This window comes from Poecilia latipinna, unplaced genomic scaffold (assembly GCF_001443285.1).
Source record: "Poecilia latipinna isolate Pla-1442-1.1 unplaced genomic scaffold, P_latipinna-1.0 Scaffold1432, whole genome shotgun sequence".
In the NCBI taxonomy this organism is placed as follows: Eukaryota; Metazoa; Chordata; class Actinopteri; order Cyprinodontiformes; family Poeciliidae; genus Poecilia; species Poecilia latipinna.
This window is the reverse complement of record NW_015114048.1, coordinates 39,158-58,265: the sequence shown is the minus strand read 5'-3', so window position 1 is coordinate 58,265 and position 19,108 is coordinate 39,158. Positions and strand designations below refer to the sequence as shown.

At 40.6% G+C, this 19,108-nt stretch overlaps 5 protein-coding genes across 7 annotated transcripts in view; 1 reads left to right on the top strand and 4 right to left on the bottom strand.

The window, feature by feature from the left end:
* Positions 1-3,324, bottom strand: part of LOC106962570 (protein FAM53C-like) — an 8,940-nt gene extending 5,616 nt beyond the window's left edge. Inside the window, exons 1-4 of one of the 2 annotated variants that reach the window (XM_015057050.1) lie at positions 3,227-3,324; positions 1,214-1,459; positions 1,061-1,121; positions 163-983 (exon numbers count right to left, since the gene is read on the bottom strand). In XM_015057050.1, coding sequence (XP_014912536.1) covers positions 163-983; positions 1,061-1,121; positions 1,214-1,297 — 966 coding nt within the window. In that variant the 5' untranslated portion in view covers positions 1,298-1,459; positions 3,227-3,324. Of the gene's footprint in view, positions 1-162; positions 984-1,060; positions 1,122-1,213; positions 1,460-2,033; positions 2,058-3,226 lie in introns of those variants that run through there. The other variant, XM_015057051.1, reaches the window with a different exon arrangement.
* Positions 3,325-3,684: 360 nt separating this feature from the next.
* On the top strand, positions 3,685-14,089 carry phykpl (5-phosphohydroxy-L-lysine phospho-lyase). Of its 2 annotated transcripts, none has more exons than XM_015057052.1 (12): positions 3,685-3,913; positions 4,013-4,131; positions 4,491-4,650; positions 4,729-4,803; positions 4,886-4,973; positions 5,067-5,183; positions 5,326-5,408; positions 5,488-5,713; positions 5,899-6,053; positions 6,700-6,789; positions 7,159-7,292; positions 13,821-14,089. In XM_015057052.1, the coding sequence occupies exons 1-12, from the start codon at positions 3,855-3,857 to the stop codon at positions 13,871-13,873; spliced, it is 1,359 nt and encodes a 452-aa protein (XP_014912538.1). In that variant the 5' UTR covers positions 3,685-3,854; the 3' UTR covers positions 13,874-14,089. The 2 variants fall into 2 exon arrangements, with proteins under 2 accessions (XP_014912538.1, XP_014912539.1); XM_015057053.1 differs by lacking the exon at positions 13,821-14,089 and adding an exon at positions 7,855-8,910 and having other exon boundaries at positions 3,686-3,913.
* On the bottom strand, positions 9,364-13,735 carry hnrnpaba (heterogeneous nuclear ribonucleoprotein A/Ba). Its single transcript, XM_015057054.1, has 9 exons — positions 13,631-13,735; positions 12,964-13,166; positions 11,374-11,542; positions 10,771-10,929; positions 10,539-10,670; positions 10,353-10,443; positions 10,097-10,252; positions 9,903-9,988; positions 9,364-9,474 (listed from the first exon to the last, which is right to left on the bottom strand). Exons 2-8 carry the CDS (start codon positions 13,149-13,151, stop codon positions 9,918-9,920), a joined length of 966 nt encoding a protein of 321 aa, XP_014912540.1. The 5' UTR covers positions 13,152-13,166; positions 13,631-13,735; the 3' UTR covers positions 9,364-9,474; positions 9,903-9,917.
* Positions 14,090-14,294: 205 nt separating the features above from the next.
* nme5 (NME/NM23 family member 5) lies at positions 14,295-17,329 on the bottom strand. The gene is made up of 5 exons (XM_015057055.1): positions 17,008-17,329; positions 15,800-16,005; positions 15,440-15,540; positions 15,242-15,360; positions 14,295-15,152 (listed from the first exon to the last, which is right to left on the bottom strand). The coding sequence occupies exons 1-5, from the start codon at positions 17,128-17,130 to the stop codon at positions 15,069-15,071; spliced, it is 633 nt and encodes a 210-aa protein (XP_014912541.1). The 5' UTR covers positions 17,131-17,329; the 3' UTR covers positions 14,295-15,068.
* Positions 17,330-17,988: 659 nt separating this feature from the next.
* The window catches only part of rack1 (receptor for activated C kinase 1), a 6,751-nt gene continuing 5,631 nt past the window's right edge, over positions 17,989-19,108 (bottom strand). The window contains exons 5-8 of the mRNA XM_015057066.1: positions 18,984-19,094; positions 18,630-18,770; positions 18,327-18,437; positions 17,989-18,102 (exon numbers count right to left, since the gene is read on the bottom strand). Coding sequence (XP_014912552.1) covers positions 18,037-18,102; positions 18,327-18,437; positions 18,630-18,770; positions 18,984-19,094 — 429 coding nt within the window. The 3' untranslated portion in view covers positions 17,989-18,036. The remainder of the gene's footprint in view (positions 18,103-18,326; positions 18,438-18,629; positions 18,771-18,983; positions 19,095-19,108) is intronic.

Sequence of the window (19,108 nt, the reverse complement as noted above, 5' to 3'; positions counted from 1 at the left end):
ATATATATATATCCCCCCCCCCCCCCCAAGTGAAATCCCCATATACATTAAAGTGTGTAAAAACGAGCTCAAACATGCAAAACCCATTGTGCTCCCAATTGGTTTGAGCAAGAGAAAGAAGCTGACGGAACAATCTTTCAGGCGCATCCCTGCTTTTCTCACCTGTGTCATTTTGCTGAAGTCCAGCCCTGGCCTGGAGCAAGGAAGGACATCTGGGTCATGGCGCCTCTTCAGCCGGGGTTTGCGCATGTCGCAGGGCTGCGAGTGGCATCGTGGCAGTGCGGGGTGCAGGTCCCGCCGAGAGCAGGATGGGGTACTGCAAGCTGAAGTGGGAGACGGACACAGGGAGGGATGCTCCGGACCAGAAAAGCTGTGCGCCAGAACATGAGCTGGGGAAGGCTGCGGGTGCAAGGACGCCGCAGAGGCGATCTGAATGTGCACGGGGGAAAGGGAGAAGCGACGGTGCAGGATAGAGTGAGAAACCAGAGGGGCTGGCGAAGAGGAGCAAGAGGAAGGAGTAGCAAGAGAGGCAGAGCAAGCACCTTTCAACGTGTCACAGGGATCCCATGGGAAGCCACAGGACAAAGAAGAGTCAGAAGACAGTGCTAAACTAAAGAAGTTGGGGCTAGACGAAGAGTGTAAAGAGGAGGAGGTGAAGGAAGAACTGGGACCACAAAGAAGCAAAGAACTGGCTCCAGAGCCTGAACTGGATGCTCCTCGACTGTGGCAGCCCCGTTTAACCGGAGTCCAGACCTTTGATGCACTTGGGTGCCAAGCGGAGCGGCACTGGGACAGGTCCTCGGGAACAGAGAGGGAGCGGCAGTGGCGTTTCGGAGGCGGCGGGGGGGAACTCTGGAAGGAATTGTTTGTGAGGGAAACCTCTGGTCCCTGGAGTGGCTCTCCAGAGCGCGAGCGGGGCCAAGGTTCACACGAGTTAGCCAAAACATGCGCTTTGCATGACTGGTGTGGGTCTGAGCTGGCTTCTAACGGTGAGAAAACAAAGACATAAGACTGGTGACCGTAGCAGTCAAAGCTCATCTTCTGCGTTGTTCGGACTTACCTTGCGTCGTTTTACCGGAACTCCATGAAATGGTAGGACTTGAGCCCACTTCAGGCAGAGACTGTAACAAACGCAACAACTTAACTTTCAAAACCCAACACCCAACTAAACTGCATCAAAGCCATTTCAGTTCATTGTCATTTCTCAACTTACCACACTGGCATTGAATGTGAAAGCCTTGTGATAAGGTTCCTCTAAACTCTGCTTACGGAGCTGCTCTGTGATAAGTGTAACCATAATTGCAGTCCAAGGAGACGCATGGAGACGGCAGATCCACTGAGGGTAGTTATTTTTTTTTTTCCTGTCAGATCTCTGGCGTGGTCTGTGGTGTCCCCCTCCACACCTCAACCAGCCAGACTGACCAGCCTTCTAACTACACCATCCTCAAGCCTATGCCACCTGAAGGGACAGAGAATCATAAATTGGAACAATCATTAACCATAACAGTTACAAAAGAGAACGTGCAATTAAACAATATCTTAATAAACACACACAGAGGGGAACAGAATGCATGAATGTCAAATGCATATTTCTGCACAAAATCTAAGCTGGGATCTGTGAGCTACGTCATTCACTTCACACATGAAAGGAAGAAGTTCATGTTCACAAAGGCAGAGAGCACGCAAGGACATAAGGAGGCCCTGAACAAAGGAGTACTTCACATTCCATCAAAGAAAGCGTGCACGCCCATTAAAACAAAAGAAAAAAAAACAAGGAATTCAAAATAGTGATATTTAAGAACGAGTAAAAAGTGGAAAAACTAAGGTGTGGTGTAAAGGCTAGACGTGTTGGTTAGGTCCAATAAACTTCAATTACTTCCAAGAGTTGTGGGTGCTGCAGAGATTGGAAGGGGGAGGGAGAATCCAAAAAAGGAAAGGATGTGGGTGGGGGGGGGGAAGTATGTAGAAAATGAATGGGACAGAGGTTTGAAATATGTCATAGTATCTCTGGAAGGCAAGGAGGAAAAACTGACCAGGCGGCACAGATGCACTTAAAACTGAAAGAAAAAAAAAAAAAAAAGGCAAAATCAGTAGGCCACAAGGGTCTGTGCATCCTATTCGGTAGCACATTCCTTCCATGTCGCCTTTTAGTACAAGTCTTAAACCACAGAGTGTCAATGAAACAACTTCTTTTATTAAAAATTAACTTATGTTGGCACAAGAACAGAAATTTGACAAATCTTCAAGCAACTTCTCAAACTAAAAGTAAATAGACAATATGGCAGCTGAATTGAAATAAAGCATGGCCTTGTAGCATTTACCCTGGTGTTTAAGAGAGCAAAGGCTAAAGTACATTTAGTGCCTAAACTAGTGCCAACACAGACAGAATAAACCGTTTCTGTGTAAATACTTTAAACGTCCATAGTCATAATTAAATAATTTAGTGACATTCACGGCTAATGAAACTTTACAACACTGCTGACTTTGTAATTTGGCCTCCACCGCCTGCCATCTCATGATAAACCTATGTGCTACATTGCTAGCCTGGTTTCACATGCCACAAGTCAAAAGGTTTCACCAGACCTAATCATGTGGCAACAGCTCTGGGGGGAAAAAAACGACAAAAAAAGACATTGCTGCAAGCAATCATCAGCTAATTCAAAGTTAGCACATAATTCATTAGGTCAGCAAGTTTGAATATACACTTAACAACAACAGCGTGTGTTTAAAATCGTGATAGATGTGTAGAAGAATTAAAAAGATACTTCAAATGTAAATGCAATTTGGGGTGTTTAATAATAACCAAGGCTATGAGCTTTTTAACGTGGTGGCGCAGGTCGCTCATTTCTCAAGAAAAACGGGTCCGATTGCTAAAATCGATCATACGAACTGCAGTACATATTTTATCCAGTTGATAGATTTTGTTCTGGGTAAATCTACTACACACTGTAGCTGGGGAGCAAGCTAGCTTAACACGATGCAGACCGTGAGACATCAAGTTATTAGCCGGTTACGTTAGCAAGCTTATAGGATAACAAGTGTGCCAACTTCAATGACTGGTGTCATTTCTTCCAGCTCAACCATTTACTACCAACAGAGAACCGTTCATTCGCTGACATAGTTTGCTAAGACTGTGAAAACACGCTGTTCCTGAATTTACCGGCTCATATCTCGGTCACGCAGCCGCTCTAAGAGCTAGCACGCTACAGCTGACCTGATGCATTACCTGCTTTCTGTGGTTCCTTAGCAACCGAAACTTGCACGGCCAAGCGAGCAACTGAGTCGCAGAGTATTTATAGCCTTTGGGCGATACCAATGCAAAGGAACGTATGAGGACAATGTTTTACCAAAATGACTTTTAGCAAACTAATGAAGCAAAATGTAGCTCACGATTATTCCGATTACACATTACGTTTGGTATTTTTAGAGTAACAAACATAACAAAAGTAGTGTTGCATGCTATAGGGTTTTTACACGTCTGCCCCTTACAACTCAAAAGTTATACCATTCGAATTAAAGGTACAGAACAATTGTTAAACTTACTCCAAATCTCTCTGTTTTCTTATATGCTATAAAAAAACTAACAACACAAACATTCTTTTTTAATTAGCTTACAAGAATTTGTTCGTAAAAACACACATTTGTCAAATCTGGGTTAACTTAAAACACCAGCTGAGCATCTGCGCATGCGCGGTGGCTGTTTTGACTTCCTACTCCAGCGGCGATGGCAGAATGTTTTGCTAAATAGTTTAATGAAATAAATCATTACATCCGATAGCTGTGGGTATGTAGCCAACTGCTCATTGCTTCAATAGTTGTTTTGTGTGTGTTAAACTGGCGAAACAAGAGAAGACATGGCTGAGGAAAGATTCAGGAAAGAAGAAACCCTCGAAATGAGGCAGAGGTTAATTGGGTATGTAAAATCAAAACTCTTAATATTAAAATTTTTTGTTGGTAATGGGTAATATACTACGTAGCTCACCGCTGACTCGTGCTTTTTTTTTAATCATAGCCAGTCGTGCAGACTCTTCTATTCAGAAGACCCTGTGAAGATAGTCAAAGCAAGAGGACAGTATATGTTTGATGAAAATGGCAAACGCTACCTGGATTGCATCAGTAACGTCCAACATGGTAAAGTTTTAAGTTTCGGTGTGTTGATCTTTCCTATACATGTTGTACTATTGTCACCTGGTGGCAGGAAGTCTCTCTAGTGTACTTTTTAAACGTTCTGTCAAGAGTATTAATACCTCATTCACAGACTTGTGAAGTAAAGGGTACTAAATATGTATGGTACAATTTTCAGATTTAATTTATTGCAAAAATAAAACAAAACAAAAACAGCCCTGTCCCCTGAAAACTATTTATTCTCTTCCTTCTACTTCTTAATTATGCACATATAAAATCACAGTAGATAAATTATTATTGAAGCCTGTAAAGAACAATGTTAACAAGTGCAAGTCAGTGTTAAGTGTTAATTGTGTTTCCTGCAGTGGGACATTGTCACCCTGCTATAACAAAGGCTGCTACGGCTCAAATGGACCTCCTGAATGCAAATTCACGCTTTCTCCATGACAACATAGTCCTGTATGCAGATCGACTGGCAGCTACCTTGCCCAAGAAACTGTCTGTCTTCTATTTTGTGAACTCCGGGTAAGAAATCTATCTGAAGCTTCACCGGATCACATCCCAGAAGTAACATGTCGGTGATCAAATGCGCTTCTTTGACAGGTCAGAGGCCAACGATCTAGCCCTCCGCCTGGCAGAGCAGTACACCCGACATGAGGACGTCGTAGTGCTAGATCAGTAAGAATCTTAACTCCTGAGCAATACATTACAGAAAAAACCCCACACCTTTTGAATATAATAAACATTCCTTCCACACCAGTGCATACCACGGGCATCTAAAGTCACTCATCGACATTAGTCCTTACAAGTTCCGGAAACTGGCAGGACAGAAAGAATGGGTTCATGTGGTGTGTAAACATATACAACTCTTAGTATGCAAACTGTAAAAGACAACCATTGTATTTCTGCTTGTCTGAAATATTACAATTTTGTCCTCCCAGGCTCCCTTACCTGACACCTACAGAGGCATATATAGAGAGGAGCATCCCAATCCAGGCCAAGCTTATGCTGATACAGTAAAACACCTGATAGAGGAGATCAATAAAAAAGGTCGAAAGGTACATTTTAGTCCCTCTTCATGTTTCAGTGGTAAAATAGGCAATATTTTAAAGATTTACTAATCTAAACATTGCCTGATTACAGTGAGCAACACAAATATATATGCCCTTTATGTTATGTTTATTACTCTTTCTACCTTAGATTGCGGCCTTCTTTGCTGAGTCCTTGCCCAGTGTTGGGGGGCAAATCATCTTGCCCCAAGGATACTTCTCTAAAGTCGCAGAGTCAGTACGGATCTACTTGCAGACGTTTCTTTGCCCCGGTCCAGATAGGATGATGACTCTTTGCTTTTACCTTCCACAGACATGTGCGCTCTGCTGGTGGAGTATTTGTTGCAGATGAAGTTCAGACAGGTTTTGGACGAACTGGGACTCATTTTTGGGCTTTCCAGCTTCAGGGAGAGGATTTCTGCCCGGATATCGTGACCATGGGGAAGCCGATGGGTAACGGCCATCCTCTGGCATGTGTGGCCACTACTGTGGAGATAGCCGGAGCTTTCACTGCTAATGGAGTGGAGTACTTCAATACGGTGATCATTCAGAAATGCTTTAGTGACAACCATCTTACTAACTTACATTTGTGGAAAGAAATATAGATGCCGTTAAGACTGCTTTCCTAACGGATGTCAGATGAATATGTCCTTTTTTGGTTGTGTTTATTCCTATTTGAATGAGCTTTGCATTGATTTTATGAAATTTCTCCATTATAATGCAGTTTGGGGGGACTCCAGTGTCATGTGCCATTGGCTTGGCAGTTCTTGATGTGATTGAGAAGGAAGATCTAAGAGGAAATGCCATAAGGGTGGGAGCACATCTCAAAGATTTGCTAAAGAAGCTACAACAAAGACATGAAATAATTGGAGATGTCCGGTAAGGGTACATATTCTTCCATTTTCTCCCTATTTAGACATAAAACAACAAAATGTCTTCTACTACGACTAATAACATATTTAGTTGCACAATGCTTGCTTTACATTTCATACCGTAAAACTGTTGCAAAGTACCAACGGTACAATTATAACTTAAAATTGAAGTTACAAAAGCTATTTTTCTGAAAACATCTGTGCTTCATCTGTCTTCTGCTAAGCAGGGAATCTAAAGACAAGTCAGATTTCATTTACACCAACCAGAAGTTCAACAATTACTTTTCAAAAGTATTAACAACACTTAACTTTCTCACAATTTCTCACGCAGTATCCATAAACTTGAATATAGTTTATGAATGTAAGCTGTACAACGGAAATCTTTTGTGAAATAGAAGGAAATTGACGTGTTTTAACACTTTGTAGAATCATCTTTACAGGTCATGTGAAAATGTTGCAGATTCTTCTTTTCGGAAAAATCTAACTGTTAAATTGGATGGGGCGCATATGTGAAGATAGCTACTGGGTCATGTGTGGATTCTCTCTGATCAAAATCACGACTTTTAGGTTATTTGATCACTAAATTCCCTGTGGGAGTGTCGCTGTGTTTACTTGTCTGAAATAATGATTGTTTCTGCTTTTTTTGCTTTTAGTGGGGTCGGCTTGTTTGTGGGACTAGAGCTGGTTATAGACAGACGAACTAAAACTCCTGCCACTAAAACTGCAGCGTTGGTGGTAAAGAGGTATGGGATGATGCTGTCTTCCATGTACCTGATAAATGGCTTCCTACTTAAAACATGTTTCAGATGAAAGTTGGAGAACTAAATGGAGTTTGTCAATTACTGTGCTTAATGACTAGTCAAGTTAATAGAAATTTACATCCGTAATGGATTTATAGTTCTGTTTTTTTTAAAAAAAAAAAAAAAAACAGTGGTAACAAGGTCAGTATCAGAAGTTGAACTGTGCGAGACTGATTTAACAAATCGAAAAGTAGGAATTACAAATAGATTTTTCTGAATCCTCCTGAGCATAAAAGGAATACCAACAAAGAGCTGATTGTGCCGTCGTATTTTAACCTTCATCTGAGTCATTTGATGTCCTCTTTATACCAGGTTAAAGGAAGAGGATCGAATCTGTGTCAGCACAGACGGCCCCTGGGAAAGTGTCCTGAAGTTCAAGCCTCCCATGTGCTTCAGTATGGAAGACGCAGAGCTGGTTGTTCGGTGCATTGACCGCATCCTCACTGGTTTGTAGCGCAAGCTCCACATTTACATTAGCAGTAAACATGTTGCGTAAACCAACAGCTCGTTTACCGCAGGTCGGCTAACAGGCTCACTGCATACATTAGAGCATTTCACTAAAATAGGGGCAGCTCCGACATCGACCACGTTCTTATTTTGTGCAACACAAAAGGTTCATCAAGCCATTGCAGGGATTCATTTTAAAAGTTCAACAGATTTATTACACAATGACCAATTTCAAATGTAAGTTTTGATTTTTGCTTGCAGCTAATAAAATTCAAACCCAGCTCATCAGAAAATCAGTTTATACCAAGTTTGTATGTAGATCTTTTTGCATAAATTACTGAATCGATGCAGTGCAACATGAAGCCTGTGTCCCATCATTGAAATTAACTGAAGTTGAACCGTATTGCTGCATTTTCTGAGGTTTCACCATTTTAATGAACTTTGATATCTAGTGGAGATACACCCGTTTACCAGTAATGTTAACACAGGGGAAAAGAAAAAGCCTTCAGGATAAAATGATCCGCTACAATAAGTGACTTATATTGGTTTTCCTCTTCACAGACATGGAGGCCAAGAATCTCAAATTGGAAAATGAAGACATCTAAAGTTTGCCAAACCTGTAGAAAACCTTTAATTGCATTCAACATTGTCAAGATGTCACATTCATGAAGTTGTTCAGAGGTAGAGATATCCACACTTCAGGCTGCTGCAGTTCTGACAGGCTTGCAGGTCATTTCAGAGGTGGCATTTCCCACCCCACCCCAACCCCCAAAATACTGACTGCTGTGGGACTTCAAGACTTTTCTGGTACATCAAGTATTAAATGTGGGTCAAAGCCCAATGGAAATGCATTGTAAAGGATTTGGGTGTCGAGTTCTATTGAAGCTACATTTTCATGGTAAAATATTGTTTTGGGTGTTCAGCATCAAATTTGTGGTGTAGATTTTTGCAGAACATGTGATCAGTCTTTTCTCTGATATCACAACCATTATCATATAGCCTCTTTTCTAAATTAAAAAGAAAAATGTCAACTCTTAAATCATGGAAATAAAAGTTTAAATTCTTAATTGCATTGCCTGTTCCTTTGCCCACAGCGGCCATAATTTAAATAATGCAGCTTCATCATACGTATCCAAAACACGTCATCAACACACAGTAGGCCCAGTTAAGCACTTACCAGACCATCTTTAACTGATGGACACATTGTTACAAAAGCTCAAGTGTTCCAGGTTCACATTAAGTGCGGTTGGGTATTAACAGGTAGAGAAGCCCTCCTGCCACATCTCCCCAAACAGGAATCCGAGGAGATGTCATTACTCGAAGCAAAACATGCAAGCCAATTTACCATTAACAGTACATTAAAACAGGACATTTAACATTAACTTTACAAAAAAATAACCAAAAGATCCATGTGTAATATAAACCAAATTTTTATTTCTATCAATTTGCCCAAGACACTAGAGGAATGAGTTTCCAGTGACAGAGGGGTTACCCTCTTACATTATAACAGGCTTGCGTTCAAGTTGAGTAACACTAATAAAGCCACTTAAAATTTGCAGACATGGTGGGGAGAAACTTCCTTAAAAGCAAAAAAGAAAAACAACAAAAAGAAATAAAACAAAATTGAAATAAATGCTGGTTGTTATTTTCTACAAGCCCCCGTAGCACTCACTTGACATTGTTTTTTTTTAAAGAACCCTTTGATTAGTGTAAATCCCTTTTTAAATCACCTCAACCCCCCACATCTTAAGCCATGCAACTCATTTCCAACACTCAGCATGGGAGAACATAACTAAAAGTCTAGAAACACACAGAACAAAAAAAGCAATATTGTTTTATTTGAGAGCTTTTCAAAGCCCTTTTGCTCCTGCTTGTCTGTAATTCCAGTCGACATGTAAAAATACAACCATACAATACATTAGATTCAAAAAGGGTACCAAAAAGTACAGTAAAAATAACACTTCCATCACTGGAAATGTAAATGGACACGAAACAATATAAAATAAAAATTAAAAAAAAAGAAAAAAAAAAAAGTGGAAAAGTGACATTGCTTCCCCAGTTCCTCACTTGATCTGTACAAATGGAGCATGAGTCCAAATTTCTGCCAACTCCAAAGGAAAAGCCAGAGCCCATGTTCGCTGTGGTCAGACCATGGATCTCTTTTTCTTATTTACTTTAGACCTTAGGAGGAAAGACACGGTGCTTTACGTTACTGAGAATTAACCGAGCGTGGCATGCAGTTACACAGAGACAGACAGGTGCATGAATGAGTTCGACAAATAAAGTGAATGAAACATTTTGGGACAGGAAAGGGGAGGGGGCGGGCGGGGCGGACACGACTGCTAGCTGATCAGATCAGTCCTCATTTCTTTTCTGGACCACCACAAATCCTTACTGATCAAGTAGGCTTTGTAGAGATGCATCTCAAGATGGCAGACAGGTGGAATGAATCCATCTTTAATGATCCCAGACCCCTCATCACGCCCTACTATAACCCCACCACAATGGTTGAATGGATTTAGTGTAGATGGAGCTCTTTGTGGGGCCAAAAGGCACTAATGGTTATAGCTACGATCTCATACTACCACGGATGATGCAAGAATGCATACCTGCACTACGTGTGATCAGTATGGCTTGTAGCTACTCTGGTGGCCTCCACGTCTTGGAGTTTTCCCATAGCTTGTATTGCCCTGGTCTGGAGGACAAGAGAAAAAGGGACTGAGTTCTTCTGTACAACAAGGAGGACCAAGAAAATAAAGTTTCTCTCATTCAGTGTCTTTCCCTGGGGGCACTTATCGCTTACTGTAATCGTAGCCACCCCCATAGCCGTAATAACCAGCAGAGTAGTCATAGTTGCCATAGCCACCGTATCCATAGCCCTGCTGTCCATAACCATAGCCCTGGTTGTATCCCTGGTTCCAGTAGTTGTTGTATCCTTGATTCCAGTTCTGGCCCTGGCCTAGAAACAATAGGTGAGGCCTTTTGTCACAACTCAAGTTTCAGAGCAGATGTAGCTGTAAAGAGAACGAGGTTTCCTCAAATGGGATGAAATGCCTCACCTCCACGTCCCCTGCCACGGCCTCCGTATCCCCGGGCGCCGTACTGCTGCTGCATGTAGACCTCTTTGGGCTGGGCAATTTTTATTTCACACTGTAAAAACAACAGCACGTGTTTTTGAGAGGAAGAACTTTTTTTTAAACGTAGCCACCTGACACCAATCACCAGTAATCTGTCATAGGTTTTACCTTGCTTCCACCGACGGTATGGTACTTCTTCTCCATAACCTTCTTGACAGAAGGCTCTTCTTTATACGTAATAAATACAAATCCTCTCCTCTTCTCAGTCTTTGGATCTTGAGGGAGTTCAATGGTCTCAATCTACAAAAAAATAAAATAAAATAAACTTTGTGAAGCAGTCAGCAATTTTATGCTTGCTTACATTCTCAACCATCTGAAGTCAACAGAATGCTTGTTGTACCTCTCCAAAGGTCCCGAAGTATTCTTCGATGACTTCCTTGGCGGTATCCGGGTTAAGGCCTCCAACAAAGATTTTCTTTACTGGCTCCTTCTTCATGGCCATGGCTCTCTTGGGGTCAATCTGTCTACCGTCTAACCTGTGCTCCTTCTGCTCAAGAACCTACAAAAGACGAACATTTGATGTCAATTGCCACCTGGCAATCACACAAACACTTCCAAAAAGAACATGGCTTGTATTTTAGATTTATGATATTCTCCCTTCCCCATAGCAAATAATCCGTTTCTGGAATTGGTTCATTTGGGTATTTTTAAAGGCAATATAAATCAACAGGGGTTTGCTATACTGTCTGCCACCAACAGCTTTATTTACTTAGTACATTTCAACAGCTGGTTATCAAAATTCATCATGTAGTTTCCCCATTTGTCGTTTAAAGGTGTTTAAGTTAGATAACACTGACGCAGAAGCAATGGACTCGTGCCAGGTTAAAAACACAAATGTAAGTTAAAGTGTTTTTTATTATTGAAGCAGGCGTTAAATTTAAATCGGTGATTCTAAAAGGCCTTACATCAATTCTAATGGAACTCATCTTGTGTCCTTCCTCACCTTGTCTACACTCGCTGAGTCCTTAAAGAGAATGAAGCCAAATCCCCTTGACCGGCCCGTCTGCTGGTCCATCTTAATAGTGCAGTCTGTCACCTCTCCAAACTTTGAGAAGTAATCCTTCAGATCCTTTTTGCTTGTGTCCCAGCTTAGCCCGCCAACAAACATTTTGCTGAAAACAAAATAAAAACACAAACATAGTTAGCCAAATACACAGTGCAAGTTACAGCGAATAGAGGATTTGGCTTAAACTTGGACCACATTTCCACTGACATTACACTGAAACCAGTGTAAATAGAAAAATGTATAAAATAACCTTGTCACGTCAATGTTTAATTGCGCAGTCGCAGGCTAGTCAAATCAAAGTTTTATAAATTAACCATCTAACCTGGTTTTATTATGATAGGAAGCTGACATCTAAGTCGCAGATTTAAATCCATACTTTGATTAGGACACCTTAACTAACCCATTCATTTTGTTTTATTTGAGCCTTTCAGGGGAAGGCTTGCTGATCTGCTTAAGATAATTGGCTCACCATATAACCAAAGTACTGTGCTGGGTTTTTTTTTAACCAACTGTTTTAGTGAAAGACAAAATTCAATGATTCATAAATCATGGCAACTCCTTCCAGTCAAGAAGCACCAAAGTAGCTCCAGGCCATCACACGACCACCACCGCGTTTGTCAGCAAGATCCATTCCTGAAATGCTATGTGCTAATGTCTACAACAGATGTGACACGCAACTTTCAGTTTCTCTTTAGTTTAGTCAGTCCACAAAACGTCACTCCAGCAATCTTGAGGGGACGGGGGGATTATAAATATGTATTTTGGTTAATAAGAACTTGGGGATGCCGTTTATCTCTTGTGTCGTGAGGCAAGTCAAGCTTTCAGTGCTTTGAACGTTGCTGTGGGTTCTTTTGTGCTCCTGTGTTTAAGTTCGTGATGCTCAGAATTATTATGCTAATTTAAGTAATTTCCTAATTCCACCATCCTGGCATTAATAAAGCCTAGGTGTGGCTAATGGAATTAAACTTGGTTAGTAACAGTCAACAGAAGAAGATTTAATAAGGGGAAGCGAAACTTCTCCAAATGTTTCACACAAAAACAGATTCTGTTTTATTTACTTATTTTTCTCCTATACTAAAAACTTCCTTGATAAACCGTTCTTACGTTTTGACCCTTTTTTGTTTAATAATTTACAAAGCACTTGCTCGCTGTGATGGCAGGAATTGTCCTAGGAAGAGGGGGCGGGGAAAAATATACATTATGTACACCATGTTCCAGCACATCTGTTGATCCAGTAACACATGGGGGAGGGGGCATACTTAGATGAAGCTCAAGAGTACGTTTACGATTACGTTTCAGTAAATTAAAAGTTTTTATTTGGCAGAATATTAGACATGTAGCTATAGTATTCCATCAGCTAGTATTGGATGGTTTAATGTCTGCTGTAACGCCCATCCCCCTCCCTCCACTCGGCACATGGCGCCAACAAAAGGCCGGCTGAACAAAGAGGTATAGTAGTAAAGCAACAGTGCTTATTATGGCTACCTTTTAAGCTAGAAAATCCCTAAAATATCTATCTAAACTCACCCAGCATCTTCTTCGCCCTTGCTGGCGTCGATCTGGCCGCCGTCCTGCGAGTTCCCGTCCGGATCGGTCCCCGCACCTTCTCCGCAGTCATTCTCGGCGCTGCCGTCGTTTCCTCCTCCGTTAAAATCGTCCTCCGCTTCGTGGCCGTTTTCCGACGTCTCCATGTACTGCTGCTCTGCCTCGGACATTTTTAACTACTACACCTAGAAAGCACAGAGACGGTACGCAATGAGTTGCTCCATAAGCGATTCTTTCACAGTCAGCCCTTACGCGCTTCGCCATTTACGAGATGCCAGTTTACGCTTTTCCCACCATTTTGACCGGCGACACTGCGCTTCACGCACTCAGACAGGAAGACCGCCTGACTGACATTTTAATAGCTCGTTTCGTTACATTAAAGGGCAACCACCTACCATCTGCAGTGCTGCCCATCTGGTAGAAAAGATTAGAAAACCTTCTGAATCGTACCGATAAAGTCTGAACTGAAATTCGCAATTACGTAAGTCTGAGGCCGTGCTGCGCGAAATGTAGGCCATTATTGCGACGCAGCATTTATTTCACTGCGATCGAAACCATTGAACAGTTAGAAAAAAATACACAACAAACTATGCCATATCTGTCAATATTAAATACAAACATGTTGGGAGAGAAACGAAGGTGTACTTACTGGTCGTACGGCCGAGGAGCTCTCTTCAAGATGGATTCTCCCACACGACGACAACTCGTGGTTGGTTTTTTAGAAGCGGCAAAGGGGGAAAAAAAATTAATTTCTGCAAAGGAGCCATCTGATTGGTTACATTTGGCTGTCACTCCCAGGGCTGACCAATCACAAACGGCGCTTTTTTCTTCTTTCACAGCGTCGTTAACGCCCTCTTACAACACAGGAAGGAACTCGGTGAACCTTTTTTGAGCTGCTGGAAACGAGTTCCCCGGAGAAGTGAAATAGCCATCCCTATTTTTTTTTTTTTTTTTTTTTAAAAACATGAAAACTTACAAAACACATCAATATGATCAATTTCATTTGACAAAAAGGCGCAAACCAATAAGGTGTTGACATTATATGTCATTGTATGGTTAAAGCGAAAATAAATCAAGATGGGGCAAATAAACAGTAATTAAAATATTGTATGGACCTATTTGTGTCTAATAAAGCTGCTGCTGCTGCTGATATGCATATATGGATTGAAAATGACTGCCACTTCTCTTTAAAAAAACTTTCTAATCTAGGTTGATTTGATTATGAGAGGATACAATTTACTGTTATAGTATTCATACTCGTTGAACGTTTTTATTTTATTTTATTTTTTACATTTTCTCACATGGCATAACAGACAGAAACTTCACTTAATTTTATTGAGGTTTTATTTGACAGACCAAAACAAAGCAGTGCAAACTTGTGAAGCAGTAGAAAAATTATAATTCATTTTCAAAGCGTTAAGTGAACATTGAGACTGAAGACTTTGACCATTTTTTGCGTAATAGATAAAGCTCTGTCAGATTGGATGGAGAGCATATGTTAACCAATTTTTAAGTCTTTCTTCTGATTTTCAGTGAGATTTAAATAAGGAATTTGACTAGACCATGTTAACGTTAACCGGCATAATTGTGAAACCGTTATGTTTCAAGGTGGTTAGTTTTCCTTTTAATACAACATAGTTTACTTATATAACATCCTTTCACTACACATGTCATCTTAAGGCATTTCAGCAAAAAAAAAAAAAAAGTCTATTTGGATTAATCATAGAGTTTTGATTAAAATCTTTTTTTAGTTTTAGTGAGATTAGTTAATGAAATTTATTGTAATTTTAAGGCTCTGTCAAGGGTTATAAAAAAGAGTTATTGCAAAACCATGTCAGTTGAAAATATGTTACAGTGTTTAATCTATTTAATTTCACAATATTGTTTTAGATGTGGAGTGTAAACACACTGCTTGATTTAAATGACTAACATCAACAGGCCAGAAAGAATTCTTTGACCTACAAGAGAAAATCAACACAGCTCTTTACTGCTACCAAGTATCCATATATTTACATATATGATACCGAACACACGAACTTGCCAAAAAACAAACAAAAGGAAAAAATAGCAGTCATGCTCCCTGGCTGTCACTTTTCACCTCCCAGAATGTTTCCCGCATTTATTTGAGGCTGGCTTGGATCATTATTCAGTAGCCAGTCAGCAAGCCAAATCTAATGAGAAGAGAAAAGTTGCACAAGCTCACATCACATCGCACTTATAATACACAAGGTTTTCCCACAGGCTGAGCGTCCGTACTTACGCAGGGGTGGAGAGGCTTTTCCTTACAGAGCTCAGTGAGTCCACGTAGGAGAACGGGGATTACGTTCGCGCTCAAGTACTCCTCGGTTTGTTCTTTAGACGGAAAGGGTTCAATTACAGCTGCAAAGAGAAATCACAAGGAGATCAGCACTTCATATGTTTCTGAGCAACGGTAATTTTGACAGAGCAAATTACGTACTGCTGGGGAAAAAAAATCTAATCTCCCTCACTGCTGCTGAATACGTGTCGCTGCCATGAAGACCGTTCTTCAGGTCAGAAGTTCCGTATTTTGCTCGAAGGCTGGAGAGAAAGAGAGAGTAAGACTTTAAAACACCAGCAGCACATGGAGTCGAGAGTAAAAAGTATTAGGCTAAAGGAAAGTGAACAGATCTTCACAGCATTCAGACAACAACTCTGAGTGCCACACTGCTGGTTAAAAAAAGTATTTTCAATGACATTTTTCGGGGAAATGAAAGTGTAATAAATTAACCTCAAGCAATGTAAATTCTGAAGAATTTTCATCACTTATTCATTTACACTAGAATTATTTGAGACTGACCATTCTGGATCTGTTTCTTTGGCTACGGTGATGTTGTCAGGGCCTATCATGGACTTCCAGAGAGCGACGGCGTTATGCCGAGCCAGCGTCATGACAACAATGGGGCCGGAGCTCATGAAGGCCGTCAGGCTGGGAAAGAAGAGCTTTCCGTACTGGTGTGCGTAAAACTCACTGCACTGCTCAGGACTCAGCAGCAGCCTGCGCTTCTGTCACAGGGAAAATTCATTTCCAGACAGTTCAGCAAGACACATGGTTATGGTTTGTTCTCAGCTTTATGAAACAGATGCAGATCGGTTAAATGCAAATTTAGACAGATGAGACGTTTCTTTTGCTATTTCTTTAATTTGTTAGACATATTGAATTGAATTCCAAAATGTTGTCTTTTTTTCCCCCTACACAATTATGATTGATTTCATTTTTTCTGTTTGGCTTTCAGCTCTCCCCTTAGGTGTTTCTTCTTTTATTATATTGAAGGGGGAAAAAAACATTCAAATAGTACAGCTTACAGTCACTTGCAACGTGTAAGTGGGTATCCTTATCTGAAAGGAATTTCACCAGTGAACATGTACAATTTCTGTAAAACGTAATTAACCACATATTTCAAAGCTCCACATTTCTCCACATTGGTTTTATATAAATATTAAGCCTGGACTAAAGAGAGTAATAAACATGTTGGAGGTTTTAGGTTACAACTAATAAAAATAAATACCTGATTTTTTAACATAATTAATTGAAAACAACTAGGAAGTTCAACCTGGTATATTAATAATAATTAAAATATGTATCATTATAGTACTATTGCAATTTGAAATACAACACAATGTGTTTTAGCTGAATTACATTAAAAATGACTGAACTTTGTACTATCAGTTTTAAAAGGTTGATAGAAATGTTATGTAAATACTGCCTAAGAACACACACATGGATTACTAAATCTATCCTTTCATAATACATTTATATTTAATATAACTGATCATCTCTAAATTATTTCTAGTAAAAATTAAGCACCCTGTGTCTCTTTCACAACCCCAAGAGGCCGTCCGCTGAACTGGCTTAAAAATATTGGTCACCATCGCCCTCTAGTGGACAACAGGTGTAAGGATCAAATATAGAGTAACACTAAAAGAAATCCCAAAAGATGATTATCTTTTAATCGGTGACTAGATTCCTACCCATAAACTATTGAAATGTTTGACATTTCTACTAACCTGCAAGATCAAAAAACCTGCCTTCAGGATGACTTTCTCGATCTCCTCGGACTTATGAACCACATCAGGTTTGATGATCGCCAGGGTTCTTTCAACATAAATACGTTGTGAAATCTCGTACATTTTCCTCTGCGAGATGACGCGAACATACAACCTCTGCTGCTTTCAAACGAAAAATACACGTTTAACACGAAGTCTGTGAATAATTCCACATGAACTACGATTTGTAGCTAAATAACTGCTGAAGCAGACAGCAAAAAGAAGTAGCAGCCGAGTTTATTCTGTTGTTTGATTACTCTCTGGGTAATGTGGGTTGCTATGATACCAGACAACTACGGTACACCATGTAGGACAATCCATCCCTTTTTTGAAAGACGTTCATCTTATCTTGCAAGTAAATGTACAAGTTGAAATATATATATATATATATATATATATATATATATATGGTTAATATTTTTTTTAAATAACTCAATCCTTAAAATCTAAATCAAAATTTGGAAAGATGGCAGGTCTCTTTACCAACCTTACACATTACTAGCTTTTTAACATTGCAGGTAGTTTATATTACATTTCCATACACATGCACTCAATTATACTCCAATACAGTCTGAACATATAAAAATTCAAGATACTTTATGAGGTCTCATTGATAACATCCTGATTTAGAACATAAATTATAGGTCCACTTGGTTTCTTTTATTCTATATTGCAGCTAATTTGCTTCTCATTTACCTCAATGCCAGGATTTGAGAACAAGTACAACAAAGAGGCACAGGGCCACCTCTGGCCATACATTCAGACATCACTAGCCAATCTTTATTGACAAACTGGATGGATTGTTGTCAATGTTCCTTTTTATGGTAACCAGTTCAGATGGTTACCATTGGCAAAGTGGTACAATAACGTAATTTCCCAAGGTGTGCAGCTCTATTTCCATACTGAAATATAGATTTACAAACAAAATGTTGAGACCAGCACGTTTTCTTAAACAGTCTTTTTATTCAAAGTTGCTTCTGCAAAGGGTTCTTATCGTGTTCCAATAGTGACCTGCCACACTCTGATCAGGTTGTCAGTGTAGCCAGCAAACAGGGTCTGTGGGGAAATAAAAGAGGGTGAGAAGTCAACACTACATATAAGAACAGCTTGTTAGCTAACAGTATCTTCTTTTCCCTAGCTCCCCTCATATTTGCAGGACTGTCAGCAGTGAACATCAGAATGAAAAGTGAATAGGTATAATCACCGGGGCCACAAGACTACAACAACAAACATACAGTTAGTGTGCCTGTAAAGTGCCTGAGGAGCTGAGAATCAAATACCTGTCCATCAGCAGACCAAGCCAAGGAAGTACACTGTGGGGGCTCGGCCTTGCTGTTTGTGCTGATCACTTCCTGTCTCAGCTCATCCACAATGATCTTGCCTTCCAGATCCTGCAAGGGAACAAGAACCACAAGAGAGAGAAGATTTGGATCAGTGGGAACGCACCACATCCTCCTACAGAATAAGGCTCTTTTAGATCAAAGCTCAGAAACAGCCTCTGATATCATCATTAAATGCAGCTAGCATGTAGAAGTTTCATCACCGCCTATCCTAATTGGGAGATGTTTATGACGAGGACTCACCCAGATCTTAATGCTGGGGCCGGTGGCGGCGCAGAGCCAGTAACGGTTGGGGCTGAAGCACAGGGCGTTGATGGTGTCACCGCTATCCAGAGTGTAGAGGTGTTTGCCCTCGTTCAGGTCCCACAGCATGGCCTGACCGTCCTGAGCACAGAAACAACACTTCAATGACCGATTCCCACCGAACTCCACATGACCTTCATCAACAGGTTTCACCGTTGCTCAGAAACAGCCTCTGGTATCATCACTATTTAACAGATGTATGTTTAGTTTTCCATCACAGCAAACCTGAAAGCTCAGTTTGATTTTCAGATCAGAATGAACACAGTAAGCCAGTTTCACGATCTGGCAGGTTACCTTTCCACCAGATGCACACAGGGAGCCATCGGGAGAGACGGTCACTGTGTTCAGGTAGCCGGTGTGTCCGATGTGGTTGGTCTTCAGCTTGCAGTTGGCCAGGTTCCCCCCCTAACGGGGGGGGG